A 27,224-nucleotide genomic window follows, 5' to 3' on the forward strand; every position below is an offset into this window, starting at 1 on the left:
CGGGTCGGCTTTGTCGGCCGCTCTTTCATAGGCTTCGTTGCCGCGATGTATCCATTTACATAATGGATTAGCACGAAGCAAAACGCACGGCGACGCCCCTTCGCCTCTTCCCGTTCTTTCCGAGCCGGATCGTGACGGGGACTCGCTCCCCCGTGCCGGTCCCGTCTCGGACAGAGCCCGGCGGGCGGCATTCCCCGCCGGAGCGGGGCGGGCGCTCCCCGCACGCAGCCAGGGGCCGTCCCGCGTGCCCGCCCCGCCCCGGCCGGCCGCCTAGAAAAGCGGGGCCGTTCGGCGGCGCCCCGCTTTCCTCCCGTCCTCGGCCCGGCCGGCCATGAAGAACGCGGTGCCGCAGGCGGCCTCGCTGCTGCTGGAGAAGCTGCTGCTCCTCGTCCACGTCCGGGCGCTGCCGGCTGGAGCGGAGGGCGGGGAGCCGCCGCCGGCCGCCTCCGGCTACTACGACACGAGCTGCTTCAGGCGGGGCGACCTGCTGGAGGTGCCGCGCACCCTCTTCGTCCACTTCGGCATCTACCTGGGCGAGAACCGCGTCGCCCACCTGATGCCCGACATCCTGCCCGCCTTCACCGACGACCGCCGGCAGATCCAGCGCGTGGTGACGAACAAGCGGCTCATCCTGGGCGTCATCACCAAGACGGCCAGCATCCGCGTGGACACGGTGGAGGACTTCGCGTACGGCGGCAGCATCCTGGTCAACCACATGGACCGGCTGTTCAAGGACCAGGTGCTGGGCAGCGAGGAGGCCGCCCGCCGTGCGGAGAAGCTGGTGGGTGCCACGGCCTACAGCCTGCTCTGGAACAACTGCGAGCACTTCGTCACCTACTGCCGCTACGGAGCTGCGGTCAGCTTCCAGACCGACAAGGTACGGCCCCGGGGAGGGGCGGCAGGGCGTCCCCAGAGGGAGTCCCCGGCTCCCGAAGGCAGAAGCGCCGCGGAGAGCCGGCGGGCCGCGGCCGTGCTGCCCCACGTTGCTCCGGCGCCGGGCTGCGGGACAGGAGGCTGGCTGGGAGCTCAGCTCCCACTCGCTGCGTTAGCCAAAGCTCCCGCGGTGACGGAGCGGCAGGCTGCGTTCTCTCACGCAGCGCATGAGCGCTGTGGCACCGGCAGCCCGTCCGTACCGGAGAAAGCAGCGATCCCAGCTGTCATCTCGACACTTTCCTCCTTAACCCTGACGTTTTTCCTTTCTTTTCCTTTTTTTTCTTTCCTTGCAGTTCTGTGAGACTGTCAAGATGATAATTCGTGACCAGAGGAGCGTTCTTGCTTCGGTGCTCGTGGGTTTAGCGTCCATCATCTGCCTGGGTCTGGCACCCTCCACCGCCCTCCCCACGATCTTCATTACCTTCGTTCTGTGGATGGCTGGCTAACAGCCCGCCTGCGGCTGTTTGTATATAGGATGTACACTACTGTATTTATGAGGGCACAAATTACTTGCTGGCGTTGTGTAAAGTTACTTAAGCTTGTGTGCTGCTTTTAAATGCGACTCTGTCTAGAACACAGTGCACAAGGTATAGCTTACTGTGTAAGCTGAGTGATAGATTTCCTGAAAATCTCAATACTTTCTCACACACCTTTAAAATAATGAAAAAGTAGGGGTGCGATGCAGTTCTGCTGCGTGCCTTTAGCTTCAAGTGATTCTGCTCGTGCCCTTCATGCTCTTTTATCTCCTAGCTGTGTGCCTGGGTGCTACAGCTATTAATAAAAGTAGATGATGGAGTACCACACAGCGATGGGCATTCAGAATTACTTACCTCTTACTTTGGTAGATCTTGTTAATGTTCAGGAGTTACTGGCTCCATTCCTGACATGTCCTTTTGTGAAGATGCAGTTAGGTAAGCTGACTATTTTTGATAGCCAAGAAAAAAAGGGGGGGGGGGGGGGAGAAGGGCCTTGCCTGGGTGCAGTGCTGCCGTAGCACATCTGGCCAGATTGGCATTGAGTTCCCTCCTGGGAAATGGTCACAGGTCTCTCATTCGTATCAATTGCATAAACAGCAAAAAAATGCATACTTAGCAATTTTCTCATTGGGTTGGTGGTACAGAAAGCCTGTGATTCGTCAGCATTTTCTTTGCTGCTGGTAGTGGAGGGCATGGCTAATGTAAGTGGCTGCAGAGAGCTTCTAGGCAGTACAGGAGGCAAACAGTTTGCTTTCTGAAAGCTTGTGACATGCAGATGCCGTGGGTTTCTAGTCTTGTAGGGCACATGGCATGGAGGGGGAGGAAAATGAATGCACATTTATTTAGTTCTTTCTTTCCCACAGTAATTAGAGCTACGTGGGTGCTGTAAAGTATCAGGGCTCATTGGTGTGGTTCCTGTAGCCTCTGTGAAGGAAGATGTCTTTCTATACTCATCTCTTGCAAATAAGTATTCAGTGGCAAACCAGCTAAAAATGTTCCATCTCCAATGTTGCATCCTTTCTGCTTATCAAGACTGTGTAAAGCTGGATTTGAAATCATGTTATCTTGCCAATGATTTCAGTACTAGAAGACACTCTTTTTTTCTTTTTGCTTACTTTTTTTTCTCCTCAGCAGTGTCTTAATGTATGCAGATATTGTTCAGCTTCTGGAATGTCTTGCTCTACATGCACTTACATGTCCATGCAGTGTGCTTGCCTCCCTTTCTAGTCCAAGGCAAACACAGCGATGTCTTTACCAAGGATGCAACCTCAGACTTACTCCTTTCTGAGTGGTGTTCAGTATCCTGATCAGCTATGCTACTGGAAGGTGCCATTTTTCCCCCCAGTTTTTCATTAAGGCTTCGTTTAGCTACATTGTAAACCCCTTTCTCCCTCCCTAAACCTCAAGGCTGTTTGAAAATTGGATTCTTGAACTGTGAGCCTAATTGGCTGCTCTCTAATCATCTTTCTTCTGCTGCCTCACTATAACTGACAAAGAATGCAAAGACTAGAGTGAAATTCCAGTCTCAGAAACAACAGCACTCTAAGAAACAACAGCACTATTGCTGCTGTCATCAACTGAGCAGGGATTTAGCATAGCTTTCAGTACACTTCGCCAAAGGAGTTGCATATCAATTACTGTTGAGTCCTTGCAAACAGCTTCTCTTGTGCTTTCAGAGACCGAGGTGCTCCACATAACTGGGTTTGGTAAACTTTTCAAGTTAAGGTGTATTTATAATTAATGTGAATTGCTTTTTCATAGAGTTTGTGTTATTTGCATAAATTCCAATGAGTTTTTTTATTTGCTGTGCGTAAGGTAATGAACTGTAGTCACCAGTCACTATTGTAACTATATAAAAAGAATTTATTCATTTGAAAATGTCTACTGGCCTCTTGATATGGAGTGTAATGTCACAGCATTTCTCTGATGTGTCCCATTAGGGCACTGAACGGGCCATTAACACGCACTTACATAGTGTTTGATTACAGGTGGGCTTTTCTTTCACCCTTTATTTACATGGGATTTACAAGAATTCCAGTAATCCTTATGATTCGCTTATACAATAAACAGAGGGGTCATGAACCAAATCAAAAGCAGGATTGGCAGAAGGTGGAGAAACATCCCTCTCTAGATTCTGTATCAAAGGGCCAATGCTCTGCCTTGATGATGGTGTTGAACAAGGAACACCCAGATTAACTCACGGCACTGCGCTAGGATTCTGATAGGCATCTGTATGGAAGAAACGGAACCAGCTTCTGGCAGATATCCACTATTAGTATTGGAGATTTCCCCTCAAATTGTAGCGTTTCAAGAAGCTTACAGAATACTATGAAATAGTGCAGACTGTGGCTGTATCCTTACATCAGGGACAAGTAACAGCGTGGGTGAAGGAAGAGAAATCCAGCTGCGTGGTGAGGAGTTTTTCCTACTGATGGCAATTCTAGCAGAGATGCAGAGATTTTGTGAAAGTCAGGCACAAGTCAGATAAGACATTCACTATGGGAAAAATAAAGCTATCAGGCATGAATTCTCATGTTCAGCTCGGCAGGTGGTGGTTATGCAGTCAAACATTTTGTTAAATGTCAATGTAAACTTTTTTCTGTAATGACTCAAGTAAAAATAAGCACTTGCCCTAGGTTAAGCCTTGCGTTTCAGCCTTGAGCTCAGCCACAGCGCTGCTGAAATGAAGGAGCTGGCTATAAAAGAAAAACACTGAATGCTGCGGAGCAGTTCATCTGTTGGGTAGTGCTTTTAGAAGTGACGTTGTTCACTGATGGCTGTTAAGTGGTGGTGACAAGGAGCGTAAATTTAGAGCTGCAGGTCATTTTAGTGGTGGGGCTGTTCTGGGAAACTGTGTGGTTAAACGTGAATGTGTAATGGAGGAGTGTAACCACTGCCCTGCGCCGCTGGGAAATGCACGTAGTGAGGACATCAAGTGAGAAGGAGAGATGTTTCACTTTGGCCTTTCCAAGGAAAACAAAAATTAAATGAGCATTCACGAGGCTCAAGATGTTTTTACAAAAGCCGTGTTTAAAGCAAGGAAAAAGGTTCGTAAATGAAGGCATTAGAACACTGAGTTTTCTGTCTGTATTTATTTTAGCTTGGAACATAACTGATTACTCATTCTGTGGGTGAGTAGTCATCTGTCGCTTGATTTCACCTTTGGGTCCTCCTGTGCTGAAGGCAAACGCTATGTACACCACTGAGGCTTTTAATGAAAACAAAGTCAGCATTACTTGTTAAAGTCTGAGGGGCTGGGGAAGAGGGAATTAAACTTGTGTGTGACTTGACGTCATCCAGACAGGCTTTAGAAAGCAAGCTGCAGCTACAAGAAACACTGGTACTGTGATCCCTACAAGTGATATGGTGCTGTATTTCTTACTGCGTGTTCTCATATTAAAGTCACGTGCCACTGAATGATACAGAACTGCGTTAGGCACTCATTAATTAGCATCACCTTTTTCCATTGAAATGAAAAAAGTTGTGGGGTGACTCTTGGAGCCATTGACCCTGGCTTTGAAATAATAGCTCGATCCCTGGAAGCACAATCGTCCTGAATGGGCTGACTGATCTGAAATGAAGATGCTACAGCTTGCTGGTTGGAGGCCCTTTACTGCAGTGTATTGCTCTTCCCTGTAAGCCTCACAGAAATCTTTCAGGATTCTGTGCTTATAAAGCAGAATGTGTCCTCTACTGTAGGAATAAAAAGTAGTTGAGGGCTGGTTTTTGGAAAATTTTCTTAACACTCAGTTCTCTGTTGTATATTGTGGCATAGCTTCACTTCTGAAGTCACAGGAGCACTTAGGGTATGAACCTGAGAACACAGAGACTGTGGGGAAGCGTGGGGCAATACTTACAATTCTTAAATCATAGTTACACTGATTGGAATACAGCAGTTCTCTGTGGCAAAGCTGATTTATGTTTTGCTTCTGTCTCACAAGGTGGAAGACTTTTTGTGAGGTGAGGAGTAAATAGCTTTACTATTATTATTAATTTTATTTTTTTGTATCCCATAGGCAAATGTATTCTGTGACTTTCTTTCATTGATTTAGCCCAGCCAGAGTTTTAAGGTGTAGGTGTCTTTGCCCATTTGTTACACAAACTCTTAGGTTCCTTCCTGACTGAGCAGTGCTAGAGCGGAAACAGCAATACGTTATAAGGTTTGCCAAAATGTGATAGCTGCAGCTTTTCTGGAGGGGGGGGGCCTTTTCCCAGCACCTTCTCAGACTGCCTCCAGCAGACTCACCAGACTCTGGATATGGCCGAGAGGTGGCCACCCTTCACCCTTTTCTAATTTATCTCATAACTGGGACAGTTGAGTTATTTTGATCAAGTTGGGCAGCACCTCTGGCTCCGAGTTCGAAGAAGGAAATGGCTCCCTCAATCCACTGTGAGCTGCATCAGGTTGTGTTGGGACCCTGCGTGTTTTAGCGCTGCTGAGAAAGCTGTTCTTCTCGTGGTCCGTGGATGCTAGTGAGGCTGTGAGTGGGAAGCACATCCCAAGGCTTGATCAGGAATTAGAAAGACTAAGATTGGGATGTTCCCGACTTCAACAATTGCAGCCATTCAGGAAACTTTCAGGTAGAAAGAAGGAAGACGCCTTCAGGTAAGAACAAATGTTGGCCACTTTGGTGTAGCATTCCTTTTGTATTCAGATACCTGCTGTACCAAACTATTGCCTTTAGTTTCTTCTTCTAATTCTCCCTTAGCTTTTTTTTCCACAAAAATCTTTCCTGTGTCTGCACCTGGGAGAATAAACGTCTTCCTGTCTTCTTGCCTACTGCAAGACTTGGTTAACTTGCATAAGATTGTGTGTTTCTTACATAGAACATAGCAGATAAATGAGATGCACAGTTCCTTACCAGAAGGCAACTTCATTCCCTGTGAAACCTGAGTTTTCTGTGAGGCTAAGAAGATACACTGCTTCATATAATTAAGAATTACAAGCAAATTAAGGGTTAGCTCTGCTAAACTTGTCAAGCTTCCTAATGCTCTGCATAGTCTCAGACCTGACTCAGACTCGCACCTATGTTCCCTGCAGTCTTGTACCTGTATGTTTCCATTGAGCATTGCACAGCAGCACAGAGAAGGGTGGGTCTGCCAGTGTCGCATGGTAGGAAGAAAGTTATTAATTACTTCTGCTCTCAAGTGAAGAAACGCAGGTGTGACGATAATGAGAGGTCTCCTGTATCCCTGCCTGAAAGATGGGGATTAGAGATCAACCACAGTAACTTTTGCTGTCTCTGGTTTTGTATGAGATTGTACTTAGCTCCAAGCGTATCTTCAGGGGGAGGGAGGCCCCTGGCTTCAACCACACTCCTTCACAGTCTGTCTAAACAGGGGGGTAATGCACAGACTAAGTAACCTGGATCCAGTGACAACTTGGTGGCCTGCAGAACCTGAAACAGCATAGCTGTGGAAAACAGAACTGCATCTAGCCCATGTGGAAGAAGGCTGTTTGGTCCAGCATCATGCTATCATGGCCCTGCAGCTTGTGGGACATGAGTGAATACCATCTCTTGATCCTGTTTTGTATTCATACCCACTTGCCTGAAGCAGAAACTCAGGCTTTGATTCATGCAGATGTGCCCCAGACTGTTTCAGTTCCCCCCAGAGCCTCATTTTATTCATGGGTTACTTTCACCAGGTTGCAGCTTAGCTGGTTTCAAAGAAATCCTTCCTGAGGTACGTAACTCCTCCTACATTTTGTAAGGGAGGCCCAAAGGCATCAGTCAGGGCTGAAAATCACCCCAGACTGGAAGGTGAGTGAATGGGAACTGCTGAGTCACAGCCTGAACCTGGAAGGTGCAAGTAGGACCGAAGTGGTGTGGCATGCTTGCACCTTGGGGGAGACTATTGGAGATGGGGGATTCAGTAGTCCCTTCAGTAATCGGTACATGGCCTGCAGTCGTTGTGGTCAGCACCCTGGTCTTCATTGCTAAGAGCCCCTCCTCATGTCCCTGTGGCAGATCAGGACCCCCTTCGGTGCCTGATACAGTTATGAGCTACAGATATCTGGCCAAAGGTTGTGATACAGGTGGCTGGGACATCCCCAGTGTAAGCTGAAGTGTTGACCCAGGATAGGAATATGGCCTGTATTTTGCCCTGGAGGGCAGACCTTCCCCTCCTGGTACCTCTGAAACATCTGTACTATTCTCTGTGAGCCTTTGGAAGTCGCAATGGCAATTGTGTAAGTGTTAGGGTGTGTTGGATCCCTGTATTAGGGAAGGCTCACCCTCCAGCTGGCTCAGTCATTGGTCCATGCTGTGAAGGGTGCAATGTATGGGAACTGTTGAGGCACAGCCTGAAGCACTGATTGATCACCTGGGAAAGGACTGGGTCAGCCCTGGGAGCTCAGGTGAAGGCAGTTCAGCTGTGTGACTGGAAGACCTCATTTAAGAGCTGACTGCCACTGTAATCTCTCTTGCTGGAGATCCTTCCTTTGTGGAGTCCTTCTGTGAGTCTAGATCTTTGGAGGTGGGGGAGCATTCTTTCTGTAACATCTCACTGTGTTGGTCCTGCTGCCGTTACAATGAGTAAGGCTGCAATACCTGAAATCTTTCTGGAGATGTCGCCTGCGATGCCTTCTGTCGCTTTGCTGTGTTCTGTTCTTTGGTCTTTTACAGAGCTTGGGACATGCACAAAACTCAGCTCCTCTGGAAATCTGAATGTCTGACAGATTAAGATGTGAGCTGGACAATCAGAGGCAAAGTAACATCTCTTTGTCAGCTATTTAGCACTGATGATTGTATGGAAAGGGTGACTTCGTATTTTCCTTTAGGTATTGCTCCAAACTGCAGACAACAAGCAGACTGCTTCAGTCACGCTGTAAGAGCTATTCCATTGTCATTCTAAATTGGTATTTGTATAACTGGATCACTTGACAGACCAGGGTTAGCCTGGGAATGTCCTTCAAAAACTTTCCTGGAGAAAGCAGTAATTCTGCTTGGCCAACAAACTGAAATTCCAGTGAGGAACGGAGCATTTCTATTTCAGGTGTCTGAGCAATTCCAGTAACTCATATTATTAAGGCACTGAAAGTTATCCAGGCAATAGATCTGATACATAGTCATGAAATGTGTTTCAAAATTATAATCAGGGTTTCATGACTTGTAAAGAGGTGTTTTTGTTTTTTTAATACTAGCAAGCTGAAAATAACTATGCAAACCAGTCAGAGAAATTACTTTCCTTTGGTAACTTTATAGTTTGCATTTTCAGTTTAGGGAATGTTTGTGTTAACATCTCTTTCACAGACTGTTCAGTCCTGCAATTAAAAACAAATCTGTGCTTGCAGCAACAGTCTGTTCTTATGGGAAAGATACTGAATCTGCGGTACCAGTTTAGAGCTCATTGTGTAGTTGAGCAGGAAGAGAATGCTGAATGAGTGTGAGGCATCTGTTTATACAAAGAACATTTCATCCTAACAGAAAATTAGTAAGAAGTTTCACTTGCACTGCATATTGAAAATTATCCTGGTGGGAGAGATCCTCAGTAACTCACCTGCTCTACCATCAGGCACGCAGTACTGCAGGCTTCTTTGTTACAGCACCGTTGTTCGATTGTCTCTTCCAGCTGAATTCAATAGGAGCTTTATTACTGACCTTGCAAGACTAAATTGGAAATGCTCCCTTCCATTCCCTGATCTCCCCAATATCTTGTGCTTCATAAACATAATTATAGTGTTCGTAAATGAACCTCCTGGTCACTAAGGAGCTTGCACTGAATTCTGTCATTTTAGGTCATTTTGCAGTTCTATTCAGACAGATGCTTATGGATAATCACTTCTGTGCAGCCATTTGTGCTCTTTCCTAGCTTTTTACTAGGTTAGGCAATGCATCTTTCAGCTGGCTTCTGAAGGTCTTTTCTTGTGAACTTGGCTACTCCCTGTATTTTTTAGGAAACTTGGACTCCCCATCCAGAACTGCAGAAGTGTGTCCTTTACAACCAGACACTGTTAACAACTTAACTGCCTTTGAGAGCCTTGAGCTTGTAGTCAAGGGGCAATTTTTTTGTTAAAGTATGGGAACACAGGAATGAATTTGGCAATATCCAAAGGTCACTTTAGCCCTGAATCATTCTCTGCCAATAAGCAGTGAGTGTTTAGAGCACAGGCAGAGTCCAGCTATAGTCTCCAAAATTTCCATAAGCGACAATTCATCATCTTCCTGTTTTGAGGCTTGCATTCATGACACTGAGTAAAATGTTCACCAATGAATTTACCCTACACAAACAAATTTCTCTTGTTCTTTTCTTTTAAATCTGTCCTGCCTTTGAAAGCTTCTGAGACAAAGTTAAGTGTCATACAAAATGGCACTCTATTTTAAATTGGCTGCCTGGTGATTGCATTAGGGGAACAATGAAGAGTCATTTCACATGGCTTTGCTCCACTTGGTCTTAAAGTCTCAGATGTTCCTGGTGTGGAACTGAAATTTACTGCTTTCCACAGGTCTGCACTGGAATTCTTCTGAAAATGGTTCATTTGGCACCACTATCTCTGTACCATGGCTGTTTTCAGAATGTTATTATGTATTACACCTCTTAGTCCCATAGTGTTGTGCTGGAATATGCCCACCCTTGCTGGGTTGTATCCTTCCTACAGTGGCTTCTTCACAGTGCCTGCCATGGATGCAAGCAGCAAGAAGTCCTGCACCAGCCCAGAACTGGATGATGCTGGGAAAGAGGAGCTGCAGGCCTCCACCTAAGAGCAGGGTTTGCTATAAGATCAAGAGCTCCCATCTAGTGGATATGCAAGAAAAAGCTTCCAATCTAGGCAGGCATTTAAAAGAAAAAAAAAAAAGAAGTCTATTATAATGTAAGTCATAGCATTCTATGCGTATATAATATATGAAAGTAGGATAATATATGCATACGTCAATGAAAGAAGCACTAAAAATGCAGGTTACATTGTTTCATTTTTAATTACATCTCTAAACGTAGCACCATATCCTTAAAGCCTCTGGAAAAATATGAAGAAAATCATAAGTTGTTTAGCTGTAATTGGCATTGATGATTTCCTGAGCTTCCTGACTCAAAAGCCTGTTAGCAGCTCACAGCAGCTGGATTATGAATTAAAAGGATATGAGCTTGATAAATCAATGCCTTCATGATCCTCGGAATAAACTGGGATTTTAAGCCGAGAATAAATGGCTGAAGGAAACTGTTGACAGCCTTTCCACTTTTTAAACTACAGTGAAAACACAAAGTAAAAACTGAATCTTGTTCTCTCCTGTTGCATTCAATATGATTTATTTCCTGAATGATTAAATATTCAAAAGGTAACGCGATATAAAAATCCTCAGCCTTCCAAGTAAACCTCCAGTTAGTCACTAGGTCAGATCAGAAGTGGTCGAAGATTTTATCACTTGATGTGTGCTTTGTTCCAACACTGGAGCCAGGTTATAAACTTTCACAGAAAACCACCCTAAATTCCAGTATTTTCTGTCAATAAATGCAATTAACTTAAAAACTGAGCGGTGACAGAGAGGAACCATCTCTGATCTTTCCAGGTCTTCTGGTGAGCACTGGGAGACCTACTGTGTGACAACAGGAGGCCCGCTCTGTGCTGCTTGTGCTTCATGTTGCAGAAGGAAGAAGTCAGTCTCAAGCCTGTTAGGGCAGTGTTTTGTAACTACCAAAACAGCCAAGCCTCTTTAATTGTTGCTGTGGATGTGCAGAGGATGTGCTGCCACTTCAGGATTTGCTTAAAACATTTACCTAAAAAGAGATGACAAAGAACCGTGCAGCTGTATAGAAACAGCAGGCATCAGTACTAAAGGAAATGATTCTCCATGCCCAGCGGTCCTTCCCCAATTGCCTTCTGTTTCTGATACTCACCTCTTTGTCCACCAACCCTCTGCAGAGTCACTTTTTGCCACGATGCAGTGCTGCTCCTTCCCTTACATGGATCCCTTGCATTAGCAAAACCGGCCCATTTTTGTGATTTTCTTAAAGGTGTGCCTTTGTTGCACTGAGGGGAAGAAAGTTCTGAAGGTCATGAGAGGTGGGAAAAAAAAACCCCACAGCAAATGAAGAGATTTGATACACTTTGTTATACACATTTCACATCGCTGCACTCAGCAATACCGGCTTAAAACTGATTTAGTTCAACTAACTTCAGAAAGACTGTTGCTATGTTTGTCTGGGAAGCAGAACATGCTTTGGGATCAATTTTCATTAAAAAAAAATTGATAAAAAGTACTCAAAAATAAAAATAATAAGGAATGCTCTAAAACCACCAATGTATCTTTTCTTCCAGCAATTTCTGCGGCAGAAAGCTGAGCAAGTGCAAACGGTACCTTTCAAGATAGCAGACTCTTCAGGCATGGGGATGCCTTATTAGGAAGATCCTTTTAAGCAGGCAGTGTGGCTATTTGATCAAATGGCACTGGAAAGAAAATGGACCAACTGATTGAAATTCCTTCTAGGCAGCTTTCTATAATTAGATTTACAATCATATTATCTCTATGTTTTCTACGGAGACCTCTGTCTAAACTTCAAAGGATGTCTGTTTCCTTTTAAACAGTTCCACTATCTACATATCAAACCTGTCAGCGTGCAGAAATACTACATGCCCTCTTCCTGTTCCAGGCCACAGCAAAATTTACTTTGACAAAAAAAGGCATATGCCTCTGCTAAGACATTACAAGTGCAGTAGTAGTCCGCTCCAGGAATATATGCTGGGACTTGCTAGCATTCCCATGAAACAAGTTAAAAAAACATAATGGACTTCAGTGTTACCGCTACCGAAAATAACCTACGAGGAAAAGAAAAGCAACTGTCTGATGCAGTGCTGTAAAATATGCAAGAAAAAGGCCTCTTTCACATTTTCAAATTTAGCCAGAGAAATAAACAGCACAAACTTGGCAGGACTGCCTTCATTCCTCATCCATCAGACTTGTGACGGTTTCAAAAAGACATTCATGAGGAAACTAACACAGCGTCTCCTTGACACTAAGTGGAATTTGATAAAGCTTCAGAGTAGACAGCATATTGTTTGCAATTGTAAGTAAGTATTTTTCTAACTAGAATTTATGCCAAATACTTAGAACTCTTGTAAAATAACCCACCAGAGAACTAGCCTTTATCAGGTTCATAAGTTAAAAAGGTATGTAGTAAGGTACCAATTAAATAAAGCAGTAAAGCAATACGTACTCTGATAAATAACATTCTTCTGAACCTGGTCCCTTTTTGCTATGCTTTACTACATCTTAATTAAAAAAAAAAACAAAAGTGAATCAAAACTTGACATTAATTTAGATGAGTGGCATTTCTCTATGGAGGGAAAGCGTTGTTATAGCTGAGAGAAATAACACTTTGTTGGGAGCAGCTGTCACTGCTAGAAATGGGTATTAGCATGTTAATCAGCCTTCTTCTATCACAGCTTTCCAAATGATATATGAGCTGCGTCTCTGAATGCACAATGCAGTCCAGTCCTACGTGAGAGAAAGGGGAAGACATGGAAACAAGGTAGAATCTGCTGCAAGAAGTGCCTGTGTGGAGGAGGAATAGAGAAGTCTTGTCCCCTCCAACTATTCCAACTTACTTAACACAACTGCATGTTGTATAAATAATTAAAATTAACTAACTTTTAGATGCTTGACTGACGGGTTGGTTTGGTGAGGATTCTTCTGCTTCCACTACAGGCAAAGCAGTGTTTCAGAGAATGCAGTCTGGGTTCAATAAATGGCTTTGTTTTAGTCATGAGATGCTTTCACGGGTGCAACCTCTGTTTGGAAGAGCTGAGGCTATGAGGTACACCGCTGAATACTGCATTCCCTGTAAATGTTGCCTTATTATTGGGAAAAAAAAAACACAACAACAAAAAGCACATGAAAACATTCAGCTCAAACTTTATCACATTTGATAACCTGTGGCACAATCTGAGACAAATACAGGTTAGAAACAGTTGTTCTCAGTAAAAAATATACCAAACAATTGTCAGAGAGAAATAAACAGCAAACACCTGTGGGGAAGAGGAAAATGACAGTTGTACTACCCAATTAGCACCTGTGGATCTTAATTTCTTTTAAATGGGGGTGGAGGTCAGCAAGAAAATCTAGTGAATCTTTAGTTCCTATGCCTGACTTCGATGTTTAACAAGAAATAACAAAGCAAACCTCGTTTGGGATATTTTATTTCTGTCACGTCATAAAGAGAAATACCTGACAGCAAAGGTGTGTGTTTCCTTGAAAGCTGCTGATGGTAATTACCGCAATGAGTTAAAATTTCTTTTGTAGCTGTTCAAGAGCCAGCAGTGATCTGCCCATAGGATGTCACATAGGTGAAACACAGAGAAAACGAGTGAGAGGTTTTTCATTAGAAGCTGTTGTCTGCGTTCTGTCAGCACTCTCCACAAGCAGTAGCAACTGAGCACATGGGGTTTTCTATTAGAAAGTGAGCAGGCTCCAAGGCAACAAGGACACCGAGCTGCAGCCAAACCCAAAACTTTATTTACTGTAAGGCACTCCCAACTCATTCCTATTAGAGATTTCACAGCTGAGTTAGACACAGTAACAAACAACAATAAACCATCAGATAACCTGAAAGGAAAAGAGGTGGCACTTAATCTTGAAGGTAATGGCAATTCTGGCCATTCACACTATTACCTGGAGACATCATTTGTAAAACAATCAGTGTGTCAAGCCATTATTGATTAAAAAAGACAGTAAAGCTTCCTCTTAGAAAATAAAAACCAAGCAAGCTGAAATAGCGAGTATCTGACACACTGTGCTGAAATACAGATTTCTGGTGGCACATACATGTCTAAAAGCTCAGGAGCATATTTGTAGTTTTTCGGGATTCTTTAGCTGACAAAGAACACTTCTGCCTTTACAGCTTAAGGAAGATGTACATGAGGAGAAGTCTTCGATGAGTGCATTTTGTCTGTGAGCATCTTCCATTTGTTCAGACCCCAAGGCACTTGGATGGCAACTCAGGAGCTGGGGTGGGAGCGTGTGGAAGGCAGGGGGAACCTCTGACGCCAGCAGCCGCCCCGCTGCCTCAGACCGGGCCGCAGAGACAGCTGCACGGGCAGCCGCGCGCTGACAGCCCTCCCTCAGCCAACGCCCGCCCGTTTTAAAAGCGCTCGCCCGCCGTGCCCCGCTGTGAGCCTGGCGCTGATTGGCTCCTGCCTCCCGGCAGTTACACCTGCCGCCCAGCTCCGCTAGGCCGCGGGCTCGGGCCGGGCGGCGTCGTGCTGCGCCGAGCGGCGGGGTGAGGGAAAAAGAAGAAAAAAAGAAGTAATTATAGCGTAGAGTCTTGTGAAAACCTCTTGCCGATTTCTAAAGGCTGATTGTAGGCTGAGGCGCGGGAGGGTCTCAGAAGGAGATGTAGGGCTTCTAAGTACCGCGGGGCTGGGTGCTGGCTTCAGCGGGAGGCCGGAAGGCGGGGGACAACGTTGTGTGCGGTGTGCGGCGTTGTTGTGGCGATGCTTGGGGCAGGCAGCGCTGGGAAGCCACGTAGGCGGGTGTGAAGTAGGCTGTGTAAAGAGCGGTGTGTATTTGTGCGATGGGGCCAGAAGGAAAGGCTCAGTGAGGGGCAGAAAGAGCAGCAAGCTGAGGAGGAGCAAGCGGCTGTGCTTCAGGCTGAAGAAAGTGGATGGGATTGTAACTGCCAGGGAGGCGGGGAGTTCCTCAGGATTTTGCTTAGTGGAGCAAAATTCAACTTCAACTTATTGTTGATAAAGCAAGTTTAAAATATAAGGGATGTTAAAAAAAAAAAAAAAAAAGGACTTATAGATTATGTAGGTGTCTCATGTTTTGTTTTGTTTTGTTTTGTTTTTTAATTATTTTTTTATTATTTCATTTCTTTTGGAGAATAAAGAGCATACGCTTGGATGTGCCGCTTGGGCAAGGGATTGAAGTGTTGAAGATTGCCTGTCTAAGTCTTGCAGACCTCAAGGCAGAAAATTTGGGAATAGAAAACGGCAAGGAGAGAAAGAAAGGCCTTGAAAAGGAATCTGACTTTAAAGTTATTTTTTTTTTAATTGACTAGAGAAGTTCGTAAATTACTGTATAGGCTTCTCGGTCTGATTTGTTGCCTGTGACCTAGATGACAGAAACCAAAGGAGATCTTCACATGCCATCAAATAGTGGACATAGTAGTAACAACTCTATTGGTAAAGCTCCTTAGCTTTCACAGAATCACAGAATCGTAGGGGTTGGAAGGGGCCTCCAGAGATCATCGAGTCCAACATCATGAAAGTGGATAAAAGCATGAAAATGAGGAACTCAGAAGTGGAATAATCCCAGTCCCTTAGTTTTGACAGACAGTTCCACCAAGCTTTATTAAATACTGATTTCATGTAAATTATTTTTGTCACTAAGTTCTTTGAATTCTTTAAATTAATTAACATAATGCATTTCGGAAGTTTTCTTTGGGCTTATATCCAATTTTAAAATCGCTGGTGCTTCTGTAAAATATAGTGATAAGGGAGTGGATTTTGTCACTGCAGATGGCATTTAGGTCTCTGTACAACTGAGACAAGCTTTATGAAGTAATCCATTACTGTACTTGACGAGACAGCATATTTATAAAATAGCTGTGATGTGACTTGTATAAAATTAAAACTTTAGTATGGAATATATAGTTGCTGGTTAAAGTTCACTACTATGTTTTGAAATCAAGTACATAGATGATACCAGTTGCACATAGTATTGCAGCTTTATGCTGCTCATTGAAGTCACAGGAAATAGCCAACTATGGTGTGTGTTTCTGTGCCCCTGTGGCTTCTATATGTGAATAGCAGCTTTTAAGTATCTGAGTTGAAATATCTATAATGTTCTATTGAAGCTATTGCAGACATGAATGAGGAGAATTCATCTGCAACAAGTGAATCTGGCAAAATGAGAGGTGGTAATCAGGCTGCTGCCTTACTGGCCCTACTAGACAAGACTGGGTACACCATGATTCAAGAAAATGGGCAAAGAAAATTTGGTGGGCCTCCACCAGGTAAGTGTTTTTTTGAGGTAATAAAATTGAAGTATGTTTTCTGTAAGGATAGCTACGCTGTATTTCTGTGTATGTCAGGAATGTGCTTTCTGGTCCACTACTTCTCTGTTGAACCTGATGGCTTTTTTATTTTTCATCTTGAGAACTCTGGAAGGTGGGTTTATCTACTTCTACCCTTAACTTATTAAAATAGTTATAATCTTTCATGCTGAATTTGGGCTTTATTTCTAGTTTAGGATGGCATTATTGAACATGTCTATCAGTGCGTATGGCAGAGATGTAAATTAAGGACTATACACATATGTTCAGGCATTTCCTTGAGGACCAGAAGGGCCAGAAGCACGGATCTGTTCTGTGGAACTTTGTATTATTACTTTTTTTCCTGGAGAATCTGGCTCCAACCTGTGAAAACTGATCTCTTTTTAAGAGGAAAAATGCTCATGGTTTTTGGCCACTGAAAAAAAAAGATTGTCCCATGTTGTACCTTCGTAGGGTGTCTTTTTATAGTGGATGAACGGAGGAGGTGGAACCAAAATGTTCAGACCTTTTGAATGGCATTGGGGGAAAAAGAATACAGGCACTGGGGGCTCTGACTAAAACTTCCTAAAAAATGGGCAAGAAGTGCAGGTAAATGTTTGTAACTCCAAATGTTACAAGTAGAAAATACAACAAGTTCTCTCTCTAGCAATTATATTTGATGTATTAATATGTATCAGGCAATTTTGAGAAGTAAAAAATGATTTAAATGCAGACTCTTGCAACTGACCTGTTGCTATTTAAAACACTGTTTTAAGTAATGCTGGTTTGAGTGGCTCGTCATACAAGTTCAAGGGAAAGAAGCAGATGACTGTTAAAGATTCTGTTAGCACAATTAGTATTTAAGCTTTCAAAATCTAAAAAGATGCAAATACGGCAGTTAAAAACCAACAACTGATAGCCAAAGTGTGTTGTGTGGAGGTGCGGCTGTGATGCTTGTCCTAAGATTTTTTTGCTGTACTTTTTAAGGTTGGAAAGGTCCTCCACCACCTCGTGGATGTGAAGTTTTTGTGGGTAAGATCCCTCGTAACATTTATGAAGATGAATTGGTCCCTCTTTTCGAGAGAGCTGGAAAGATCTATGAGCTCAGGCTGATGATGGAATTCAGTGGTGAGAATCGAGGCTTTGCTTTTGTGATGTACACTACTAAAGAGGATGCCCAGCTAGCCATCAAGATTCTTAATAATTATGAAATTCGTCCAGGGAGATTTATTGGTGTCTGCATAAGCTTGGACAACTGCAGACTATTTATCGGAGCAATTCCAAGAGAAAAGAAGAAAGAAGAAATACTAAAAGAAATGAAAAGAATTACAGAAGGAGTGGTGGATGTCATTGTTTGTCCAGATGCCACAGACAGAACTAAAAATCGTGGATTTGCTTTTGTAGAATACGAGTCCCACAGAGCAGCTGCAATGGCTAGAAGGAGGCTACTCCCAGGTAAATCTGTGTTCAAGAGAAGTTTTGGAGGACGGTGTTTTTGGGGAGTAGAGGTGAAGGGATGTGAGCCCCTTTTTAGAAAACCATTTTAAGCGTATCGTTTTGGAAGGGGCTTATTTGTGGAATGGAAAGTAGAAGGGATTGAAAGTATTGAAAGAGGAGGGAATAGGTAAAGGTGAAGTTAAAAAGGAAACTGGGCAGTGTGATTCCCGTCCACACAAAGGGTTGTAAGGTTGCATTTTGCCACTTACTTCGTTCATTGTTTCGGGTAGTAGACTGACACATTTTGCTTAAGTACATGCAAACAACAAACGCTGCTGTTCCATGTGTTACACATCATATTTGTTTGCTTTTTCTAAAGCTAGTGTATAAGAATGATTGTTATTTTCATCTTTTTTTACTGATGTTATCCTTCTTTGCTGTAGGAACGTTCCAGCTCTGGGGTCGTGCAGTTCAAGTCGATTGGGCATGCCCAGAGAAAGAAGTTGATGCAGAAACAATGCGGAGAGTTAAAGTATTGTATGTAAGAAACTTAATGATTTCTACTACGGAGGACACAATTAAAGCTGAATTCAACAAGTTCAAGCCACGAGTAGTTGAACGTGTAAAGAAGTTGAGAGACTATGCTTTTGTGCATTTCTACAACCGAGAGGATGCAGTTGCTGCCATGTCCGTGATGAATGGAAAGTGCATTGATGGAGCTAGCATTGAAGTAACTCTGGCGAAGCCAGTTAACAAAGAAAGTACTTGGAAGCAACATCTTAATGGTCATGTAAGCCCCTGTTCTGAGAATCTCATGGAAATTCCTAGCAGAGAAGACAGTCACCAAAAATCCGTAGAGAAACCTGCAAGTCTTTCTCTCAGCCTTAATGGTCAGCACAGTCCGAGTTCTCCTGAACTTGAATGGTATCCATACCCATTTCTTCCAGGAGTAAAGCTTATTCCAATTAGCATGTATTCTCTAAAATCCAGTTACTTCAGTTCTGCTGTGATGCGTCTGGATTACTTTTGCTACAAAAATAACTGGTTACCACCAGAATACTACTTGTACTCAACCACAAGTCAGGATGGGAAAATCCATTTGGTGTGCAAGGTGCTTCTTCCGAGTATTGCAGATGGTTCGCAGAGTTGCTTCATGTCACACAAACTCTGTACCACACTAGAAGATGCCAGGGAATTGGCAGCGCAGATGGCACTTCTACATCTAGGTAAGCATAAGTGCTTTTGAGTAGTTCCTAAGAACCAAAGCTAGGAGAGTTTATTTAACATTGTTCTCTGCATCTATTTTTGGATATCTTCGCTCACATTTATTATCTTAATGTCAATGTGCCTACTATGAGAAGACATTTTTGATATGATAAGCTCCTGTGATAAAAGCTTTTCATAACTGAGAAAGCGGGCACTAAATTGCTGACAGTACGTTACTGCTGCTGCTCCGTAGAAATGGATAAGGTAAGATGTTCCATTTGACATCTAGTTCCTGCCCGGTATTTTTCAGTTCTTCTGTAATACTGAAGCATCCAAAACACTGAACTGATTTCTAGGTATTAGTGGTTGTAGTCTTCATTTGATCAAGCTTCATTCTAGAAGAAATCAGAATTTAAGACCTTAGGTAAACAGATCTGAAGGTTGTTGAAGAGCCATACCTGCTATATTCCTCTCCCCTGCTTGCGCTCTCAATTTTTTCCCCTCTTCTCTCCTGTTTAGTGGGTTGGAAAAGCTACTGCTGGATAGCAAACTGTTAAAATAGTGTTGATACTCTTTTCTTCCTAATACTATCACTAAGCAATTATTCTGGAATTTTCTTTGTGCTGCAGTGATTTTTTTTATGGTGTTTTTTTTTTGTTTGTTTGTTTTAAATGCAGTTTGTAGCAGACTTAATTTAGACTTGACTGTGAAATGAAAGCAATCCTTTTCTTAGTGTGTAGAATCCTGTTTCTCATTGTCTTTGATTTTGCATGCCCAAAAGGTCTTAGAAGAGAAGGAATCTCTGAAACCCAAAGCCTAATGCACTGTCTTCACTTCAGCAGCAGTCTGTTCAGTTTGCATGAATTGGTCACCTCCAAGAGGCTGATGGTCAACGTGAAGAGAATTATGTATTTTTAATAACAAAACATTAAAATTTTATTTATAAGTTTTTATAAAAGCTGCACCAGGTTTTGTGAACATTAGTGCCTGTTTCTTTTTAGAGTTGTACCTTTTATAACCTGTGTAACCCCAAATGCAAGAAGATTTTTAAACTGGAAATAGGGATGAGAGCTTAGCTTGTTCTTTAAACGAGAGCAATGGCAGCTTCCCATTCTGTGCTCGGCCATGCATATCTACCCATCTTGTGGCTTACAGCTACTCTTACAAACTGATTTTTCTCTCCTGTACTCTGGGAAAGAATCACAGGAACAACTACAGGGGGCTGTTGGTCTGAGAATGACTATTCACAGCTGTGGGCAAATCTAGAATGAAAACAAGCTTAAAAAAATCAGAAGTATGTATTGAACTCTTCTTACTCTGCTGTAAGGTAAAACAGCAGGTCTTTTTTGATTAGCACCGTTGCGAGATACCTAAAATCTGGATAGTCTCCCACTAATTACATGAGTGATCTCCTGTACCTAGTGCAAAGCACTGTTTTTAAAAAGGGATTTGTGCTTTGAAGTAACTGTACTTGCTTGTTGCCATATACAGTAGTCCTGAACAGACAGCAATACAACAACCTTCCACTTGGTGTCACCTGGATATTTTGAAAATGACCCGAGTAAAACACAGACTTTGAGTTTCACTGAAAGATGAACAGAGGAAGAAAGTTTAAAAACAGAAAATCGGGTTTGTTGAAATATGAGGAAATGATGAGTGTAGGTGTGCAGTTGAGAGAAGGGAAGAAGTGGAGCATGGCCATGTGCTGAAGCTCCAGAAGGGGACACCTCACTGTTCCACGGCACAGAGAGGAGAAGGGAACAGAACAGAAAGAAAATTGAGTGCTGGAGAGGAAATGATGAGATTGTTTTCTGTTGTTCTTGAATCTCACTTCAAATTGGTCTCTCGACGCTGCCTGACGCCTTGGTGCTGTTCACAAGCTTTTACCAGAAATTTCCCTCAGAAACAGAGCAGTAATGTTTTCTTGTGAAATTGTGCTTCTGTTGGGTTCATGCAATTGCAGGGGTATTATTTTATGGGTATATAGATACTACATTATTTTAAAATAGACCCACCTGATGGTGTCAATTGTCGTGATGTATACAGGCAAAAAAGGAATTATGTTTTATATACCTAGAATCACTCAGTGTTCCAGCTTCCAGGCTCAGATTTATATTAAGAACTGGAGTTTGATTGCAGTGCTATTTGGACTATTTCCTGGGACAGCCAGTTCCACATGAGAGAAATACTGCGTTCCTTCCCTGATTTGCAGAAATTTAAGTAATGAATTTCAGTAAGTGTGGATATCTGTCACTGCTGAGGCCTCTTTCATTTTTAAAATGGGGATTACTGTTTTAGTGTCATGGGAGTGGACTTAAAAGCTTATAAGGGAGTGCTAAATCAGTGCTTAATGTTAACTTTGCTGCTGAAAGCTTCTAATCTTACCCACCCAGGATTTGTCCTGAAGATCAGATCATTTTTCTGGTCCTGCTGCTTGCAGTCAGGGAATGCAAACTTTTAAATCTGAGCCTGTGGTAGGTAGGAGAACTTGAAGAAAAAGAAAGATGGAACGAGGTTGGACCATGTGTGTATGTAAAATAAGCTGAGTGAATTGAGTCAGTCACTTCAAACTAGAAGTGGGTTTAGTGCCCTTTTCTGGTCAGTTGATTGTGTTGAAGACAGTTTACAAAGCACATCTAGCAGAACTTGGTTCTTAGTAGCAGATGTACACCTCAGTCAAAAGGCTTAATATGAAAGGCTGCTGCTCTGACTGTTAGATGCAACAAATTAAACTGTATTAAAACAAGGGTCTAATATACATATTAAAATAGTCTTCATTAATACGTTGCTTTCAGGGAAGGTGAAGCAAAGGGTCACTATTTTAAAGTTTGTTTGTTAAAGATAGAGTCTAAGAAAGTCTTCAGGACCAAAGAACTTTATTTCAGGAGTAAGCTTGCTAGAAACTTACATAATGAAAGGGAAAAAGAAACTGAGATTAAGTTCTTAATTTATAATTCTGTTTTCTGTGAGGTCCTATCTGATGTTGCTTAAACTGTTGACTGAAAACCTTACTTAAGGATTTCAATTGGTCTTGGGGGGCAGAGAAAAGAATGCAGCAGTGGGATGAGGCATCAAATGCTTTGTTACATCCTTATCTTAAGTCCATCTTTGAATAGGTAATGCAGTATGCTTGCTGAAATTGTCTCTTTTTCTTCTCCTCCCCCCCTCTTTTTTCCTCTTCTGCAGACAGCTGTACACCTAACTCAGCTTGAATTGCCCTGAAGTTGAGCAGTTGAAAAATTTGGTAGTTGTTACTTTGAATCTTGCCATGAAAAGAAGACCACACTGCTGCGTGATTACTGGAAATTCAGATCTCATGTTACCTGCTGAAGGATTTTTCAAAAGGACGTGTTTTAAACTTTGGAAGATGAGTGCAATTCAATGTTAAAAAAATGTTTTACTTAGATTAAATTTGTTTTAAAGATAATTGCTTAAAAGATTTCATTACCTGTAGTAGTTTCTACAACAGTAGCCTCTTTTTAGTGTTGAAATAGTTTAGTATGACTCCTGCCCCCTTGTATTATGAATTTCATTCAGAGTATTTTTTCAGATTGTGTTGCAAGTAATCTTAAGTACACATTTAAAAGCCAATGCTGCCAGTGCTGCCTTTTCAAGCAAAAGCAACTCCTGATATTTCTGTTAGTGGCTGTATATGAAATACCACGCAAAGATTTGCTTCTGTAACAGCGCACATTTTATAGGAAGAACATTTCCTACAAACGTTTCCTTCTAAAGAGATGTCATTAATTTTGCTTCTTTTACTTTGTTTTAAAAGTGGATCTGTCTCCTTTAAAACTGGGTAAATGCTTTCAGCTCCTGATCAAGACTAAGGATATAATGACACGACCTGTACAAGTAATGTTGTAAGCTTCTTTTTTAACTTGAAAAGCTGGTTGGAGGAAAAAAGTAGATAGAAAACAATGCAATTGAGTGCTTTAAGTTGAATAACTTTTCTTAATGCAGTCAAACATTACAGTTGGATGTTTCATCAATATATTGCCTTTTTTGATCTACCTAAATGTTATTTATATTTAATGATAGCTACATAGTTGTTACAAGTGTTGTAAATTTTAATGTTTAATACTGTGTTTTACTTCTTCATTTGAATTTGGACATTAAATTCATGCTGTTAGCATTTGGTGTGTGTACTTGAATACTAGAATTTTACTTGTAGTACATTTGCAAACTGACTCTGTAGCATTCACTTTGCTTTTTGTAGTTGAAACTTTGGCCAGAGGCTCCAGTTTGAAGTGCTTTGCTGAACATGAAGTTGAATTCAGTGGCTTACTGTTTCCTATAAAGCTCATGTGGGAGGAAGAAAGAGGAGGCTTGCTTTATCTCATATTTAAATCCCCTGAGACCAAGACAAAAAAAAAAAAATAAAACCAACAGTGTTTGGGTAAAATAACTCAGCATTATGCTGATAGGAATGGGAGAACTAATTTCCAAGTCCTTGTGCCGTTCAGCCTGAGTACTGCAGTTTGCAGACTGCTGCAGTGAGCTTTCTTTTGGTCTGCTCTGAGTTCCATGTTTTTATTGCAAGGTTTTCAAATAGGCATCTTTAAAGACACCTCGAAAATACAAGTGCAAGAAGATCTTGATAAAACAGTGTTCTTTCCTCCTTATAGAAGTTTGGGTGTACATGGCGCTATTGGCTAATTAAGGGAGCTCTGTCCCAAGTAAAGTGAAGCTGCATATTCATTTGGGTATTGTCTGTGGCTGGTGGGGGTGAAGGGCTAGCCAGTACTGCAGGAAGCCTCGGGCTGTTTGGATTGTAACTTGCCCCATATTTTGAAGGATTATGGTGCCAAAAAAAACCACCAAAAAAACATCAGGTTTGCTGCAAGCCAGGAATTCCCATCATTACTAGTGTGGACAGGTACCTTCACAATTATTTGAAGTGTTTCTTGTAAGTTTGACTGTACACAAGCATGACCAAATGCATCAGTGGAACAAGAACTGGGAGGATGTGAGCCATGCACAGCCTTCAGCCACAAGTCGTTATTTGGTCTTTGTTTTCCAGATCAGATCAAAGTTGTAAGAAAAGCAGCTGAAGCAGCAGCAGCACTTGGTTGCTGTCATTCAGCATTTTTTGGAAGTTTAGAGTACATCACTAAAAGTCTCCATAATTAGTGTTAAAAACATGAGTGTATTTCCCATATTTATAAAAGTCTCACCAGAGACTAGTAGCCTTTTGTAAAATCCCATGTATTGCTTCTAAAAGAATTGTGACAAAAAGCAGAGCTGTGCATATTTATACACATAACCATAATAGAAGCATCCTGCTTTAAGCTTGCTGTAGCAAATAAAGGCCCTGTGGAAGTAGAGGTCATTTAGAACAAAGTTGTGTGCATGTCATTCATACTAAGCTAACTTCATTTAAAAACTTGCCCTACGTAAGAAAGACTGATCCTTAATCTTACTTTTTTCATCTGTTTGCTTTTAAAAAGCATTATTACAGCCTTGTGGCATTGATGACAGGTGGTTAAGCCAGTGCTGGGCAGCAACTGGGTTGTGGGCAGCCTAAGCCTCCCAACCCTTGTTGAGAAGGGTTGAGGTATGAAAAAGCAAGGCAGCTGGTGATCATTAGGTTAAAAATCTTAAGGTAAAAACAGCACTCAAGAAGTCAGTTGTTTTACAAGTATCATTTTTCTCTGATTTGTTTCATACAGCTGCTGTTCATAACAATAATGACCAGGTAAACATCTCCTCAAGCTATTTGTTCTTCAGCTTAACAGGAGAGGGAAGAAAAACAAATGATGGTTTAGCAGTGGTAGCTGCAAGTGTCCTGCAATTAGAACCCTAGTAGGCCAAAAGTGCCAAGACAAAATTTAGAGTAGTCATTTAGAGCATCCTTCACCCTTCCAGTCACTCATGTGCACTGCATGCACCTGAGCTGCCATGGGTTGGCCCTGCCTTCCCACCAGGTGCTCGATCACTGCTTCACACTGTGACTTGGCATTTCCACTACAGCGTGACCTGCTTACTACACCACTGGCTACACTGGTATTAAAGCAACTAAATCCTGTAACATCTGCAGGGGGCAGAGCCTACATCACCTTGTGAAAGGAGGACTCAAGCCATAAAGATGCCAGCAGGGTATCAGGAATGGTGCCTGGCACATATAGTGAGAGCTGGCCTTTTCCAAAACTGCATGGCCATACGGGCATAGGCTACTGCAAAACTGCAGTGGAGAGCCATTATTTGGCAAAAATTATTCAAGTATATTTCAGCAGCAGCTTAGTTTTTGCTTAAATGGTGTTCCATCCAACTGACACATGTTTGACCTTCTGTTTGTCCTTGTCTTGTACAGAAGCTTTTCTGTCTACAAAAATATAAGCAACACACAGAATAACTGAACAACCACCGACAAAGCAGGTAGAATTTTTAGGACTCTCAAGTGCAAATACATGCATAGAATTGGAAGAATATCTTATGTATTGCTCAGAGGTGGGTGAAATTTCAAGAAGCGTGAGGGCACCTGTATATTTTCAAGAAGAACTATCTTGTTTTTGCAGACTGTCTCAGTTCTAGTCTCACAGTTTGACAATGCAGTGATGCTTTTAGCTAAGGTAGCAGATAAAGTTTTAGACTTGAAAGAGGTGAATAACACAGAGCAATACCCCTTGAGTACAGTACTGTCTTTACAGATCAAATTCTAGTGATCATACTCCGTACTTTTACGCTGGTGGTGGATAGGCAGAATGTTGCCATTTTTAGATGGGGAGGGCAAGTCGTTCAGGTACAGGACTTAATTTGTGATTGTGCCAACTATTTTGTGACAGTGATAGAAGCTTCCAGTGCAGGAGCCAGGAGCATTCAGAATGGCAACTTGCAGCTCACTGAGGCAGGTCTGTATGTTACAATTCAGGTAGGAAGGCAAGTTCCTTTAGAAAGTTGTGGCTGAGTATTACTGACGTAGAGGTGTTCTTTCTCTCCCTCCCCCCAGCCTCTCTCATCTAACATCACAAGGAGGTTAATACTGATAAACAGTTTCGACCAGAGCTAGAATATTCTGTGTGGATATTGGCAGGGTACATATTTGCACTCAAGAGCCAATGAAAATCTGTGAAACTCATTGGAATTACCTTGATGGAGAAATACTCAAAACATGACAATAACACAAGAGCAGCTGGCCATAATCAAGTACCCATTTCTGTAGATTTAACTGTAGGAATTAACACTTCAGGTTGTACAGTGCTGCCACAGGCTACAGCTGCTACTGACTTCAACTTTCCTGCAGAGGGAAGTATGCACTAAGAGTATAAAAAACAAATAGCAAGTCAAATGATGCTTGCAGAGCTGGAGATGTCACAGTGTCTGAGTGAAGAACAGAGGACTAGAGTGTCAGGAATGGTATTCACTGAATTGATTTGTAAGAAGCCAAAACATTTGTCAGCTTTCTGAACAAATGGAAATTGGGTATTTGTCAAGCCAACAGCAAATGAAAAAGAAACATCTTAAGAAACAAAAAGAAACATCTCACCCCTGTATGATCTTTATGAGTCTGCCTCTGGGCTGTGATACTGACAGTGTTACTGTAATGAAGACAAAATTAGTATCCCAAAAAGAAGAGCTCCAGAGGTTCCAGAAAGACAGGATGCAAGAGGAAGGACACAACTCCTGGATCCTGGGCTGTCCTGAGGTGTCACAACTCTTTCAGAAATGAAGTGGATCTGACTAAGAAGGAGTTAAATGGCAAAGAAGGGATCAGGTATGTGCAAAAAGGTCATCTCAAGATGTTACAGGATAACACAGATTATGAGGACCACACAGTGGTGTCAGAGTGCCCCATTTCAGTTGGTTTAGGCTGAAGCTTACATTCTTTCTAGAATCCAAGATGTTTAGTTGTTAGTGCCTCTATGCAGAGGAGGGAGGTATGTTGGAAAATGTACAACAGCTCATCTGTGGCAAAAGCTTTCTCATGGGTGTGGAGAGCACCAGTGCCTTAAGTCTTACAGTACAGACTATGATCAGAAGAACACTGATAAAAAAAAGTTTGTTTTTTGACTAGAGAAAGGAAAAGAAAAAGCCACCTCTTGTCTAAAGCAACAATCATGAGAGAAAACTACCCACACTCTTCTTTAACATCTATGAAAACTTTAACTATGTTTTTTCTCTTCAAAAAAGCATACTGTTTTCAGCTACCTTGAAATTGTGTTGGTTTTGTTTATTCATCCCATCCAAGGATTTAGGCTGTCAAAG

The 27,224-nt window shown here is 42.4% G+C and overlaps 2 protein-coding genes and 1 long non-coding RNA gene across 7 annotated transcripts; all 3 read left to right on the top strand.

The window, feature by feature from the left end:
• Nucleotides 1–269: 269 nt before the first annotated feature.
• Nucleotides 270–5,187, top strand: LRAT (lecithin retinol acyltransferase). The gene is made up of 2 exons (XM_048942943.1): nt 270–877; nt 1,227–5,187. The coding sequence occupies exons 1-2, from the start codon at nt 332–334 to the stop codon at nt 1,377–1,379; spliced, it is 699 nt and encodes a 232-aa protein (XP_048798900.1). The 5' UTR covers nt 270–331; the 3' UTR covers nt 1,380–5,187.
• Nucleotides 5,188–7,774: 2,587 nt separating this feature from the next.
• On the top strand, nt 7,775–13,812 carry LOC125692436 (uncharacterized). 3 transcript variants are annotated; one of them, XR_007376659.1, is made up of 5 exons: nt 7,775–7,945; nt 8,036–8,096; nt 8,191–8,237; nt 11,665–12,414; nt 12,790–13,812. It is a non-coding gene; the product is annotated as an uncharacterized LOC125692436 (long non-coding RNA). The 3 variants fall into 3 exon arrangements; XR_007376657.1 differs by having other exon boundaries at nt 8,036–8,237; XR_007376658.1 differs by having other exon boundaries at nt 8,036–8,237; nt 11,665–12,410.
• Nucleotides 13,813–13,973: 161 nt separating this feature from the next.
• RBM46 (RNA binding motif protein 46) lies at nt 13,974–23,648 on the top strand. Of its 3 annotated transcripts, none has more exons than XM_048942935.1 (5): nt 13,974–14,647; nt 16,200–16,358; nt 17,364–17,831; nt 18,257–19,039; nt 22,206–23,648. In XM_048942935.1, the coding sequence occupies exons 2-5, from the start codon at nt 16,211–16,213 to the stop codon at nt 22,229–22,231; spliced, it is 1,425 nt and encodes a 474-aa protein (XP_048798892.1). In that variant the 5' UTR covers nt 13,974–14,647; nt 16,200–16,210; the 3' UTR covers nt 22,232–23,648. The 3 variants fall into 3 exon arrangements, with proteins under 3 accessions (XP_048798892.1, XP_048798893.1, XP_048798891.1); XM_048942936.1 differs by having other exon boundaries at nt 13,974–14,621; XM_048942934.1 differs by lacking the exon at nt 13,974–14,647 and adding an exon at nt 15,334–15,525.
• Nucleotides 23,649–27,224: the final 3,576 nt, after the last annotated feature.

The sequence above is a fragment of the Lagopus muta genome, chromosome 4 (genome assembly GCF_023343835.1).
Source record: "Lagopus muta isolate bLagMut1 chromosome 4, bLagMut1 primary, whole genome shotgun sequence".
In the NCBI taxonomy this organism is placed as follows: domain Eukaryota; kingdom Metazoa; phylum Chordata; class Aves; order Galliformes; family Phasianidae; genus Lagopus; species Lagopus muta.

Coding starts and splice junctions, on each gene's coding strand:
- LRAT (XM_048942943.1), top strand. CDS start 332: ATGAAGAACGCGGTGCCGCAGGCGGCCTCGCTGCTGCTGGAGAAGCTG. Junction 878..1,226: donor TCAGCTTCCAGACCGACAAG/GTACGGCCCCGG, acceptor CTTTCCTTGCAG/TTCTGTGAGACTGTCAAGAT.
- RBM46 (XM_048942934.1), top strand. CDS start 15,459: ATGACAGAAACCAAAGGAGATCTTCACATGCCATCAAATAGTGGACAT. Junction 15,526..16,199: donor TAGTAGTAACAACTCTATTG/GTAAAGCTCCTT, acceptor GTTCTATTGAAG/CTATTGCAGACATGAATGAG. Junction 17,832..18,256: donor TAGAAGGAGGCTACTCCCAG/GTAAATCTGTGT, acceptor TCTTTGCTGTAG/GAACGTTCCAGCTCTGGGGT.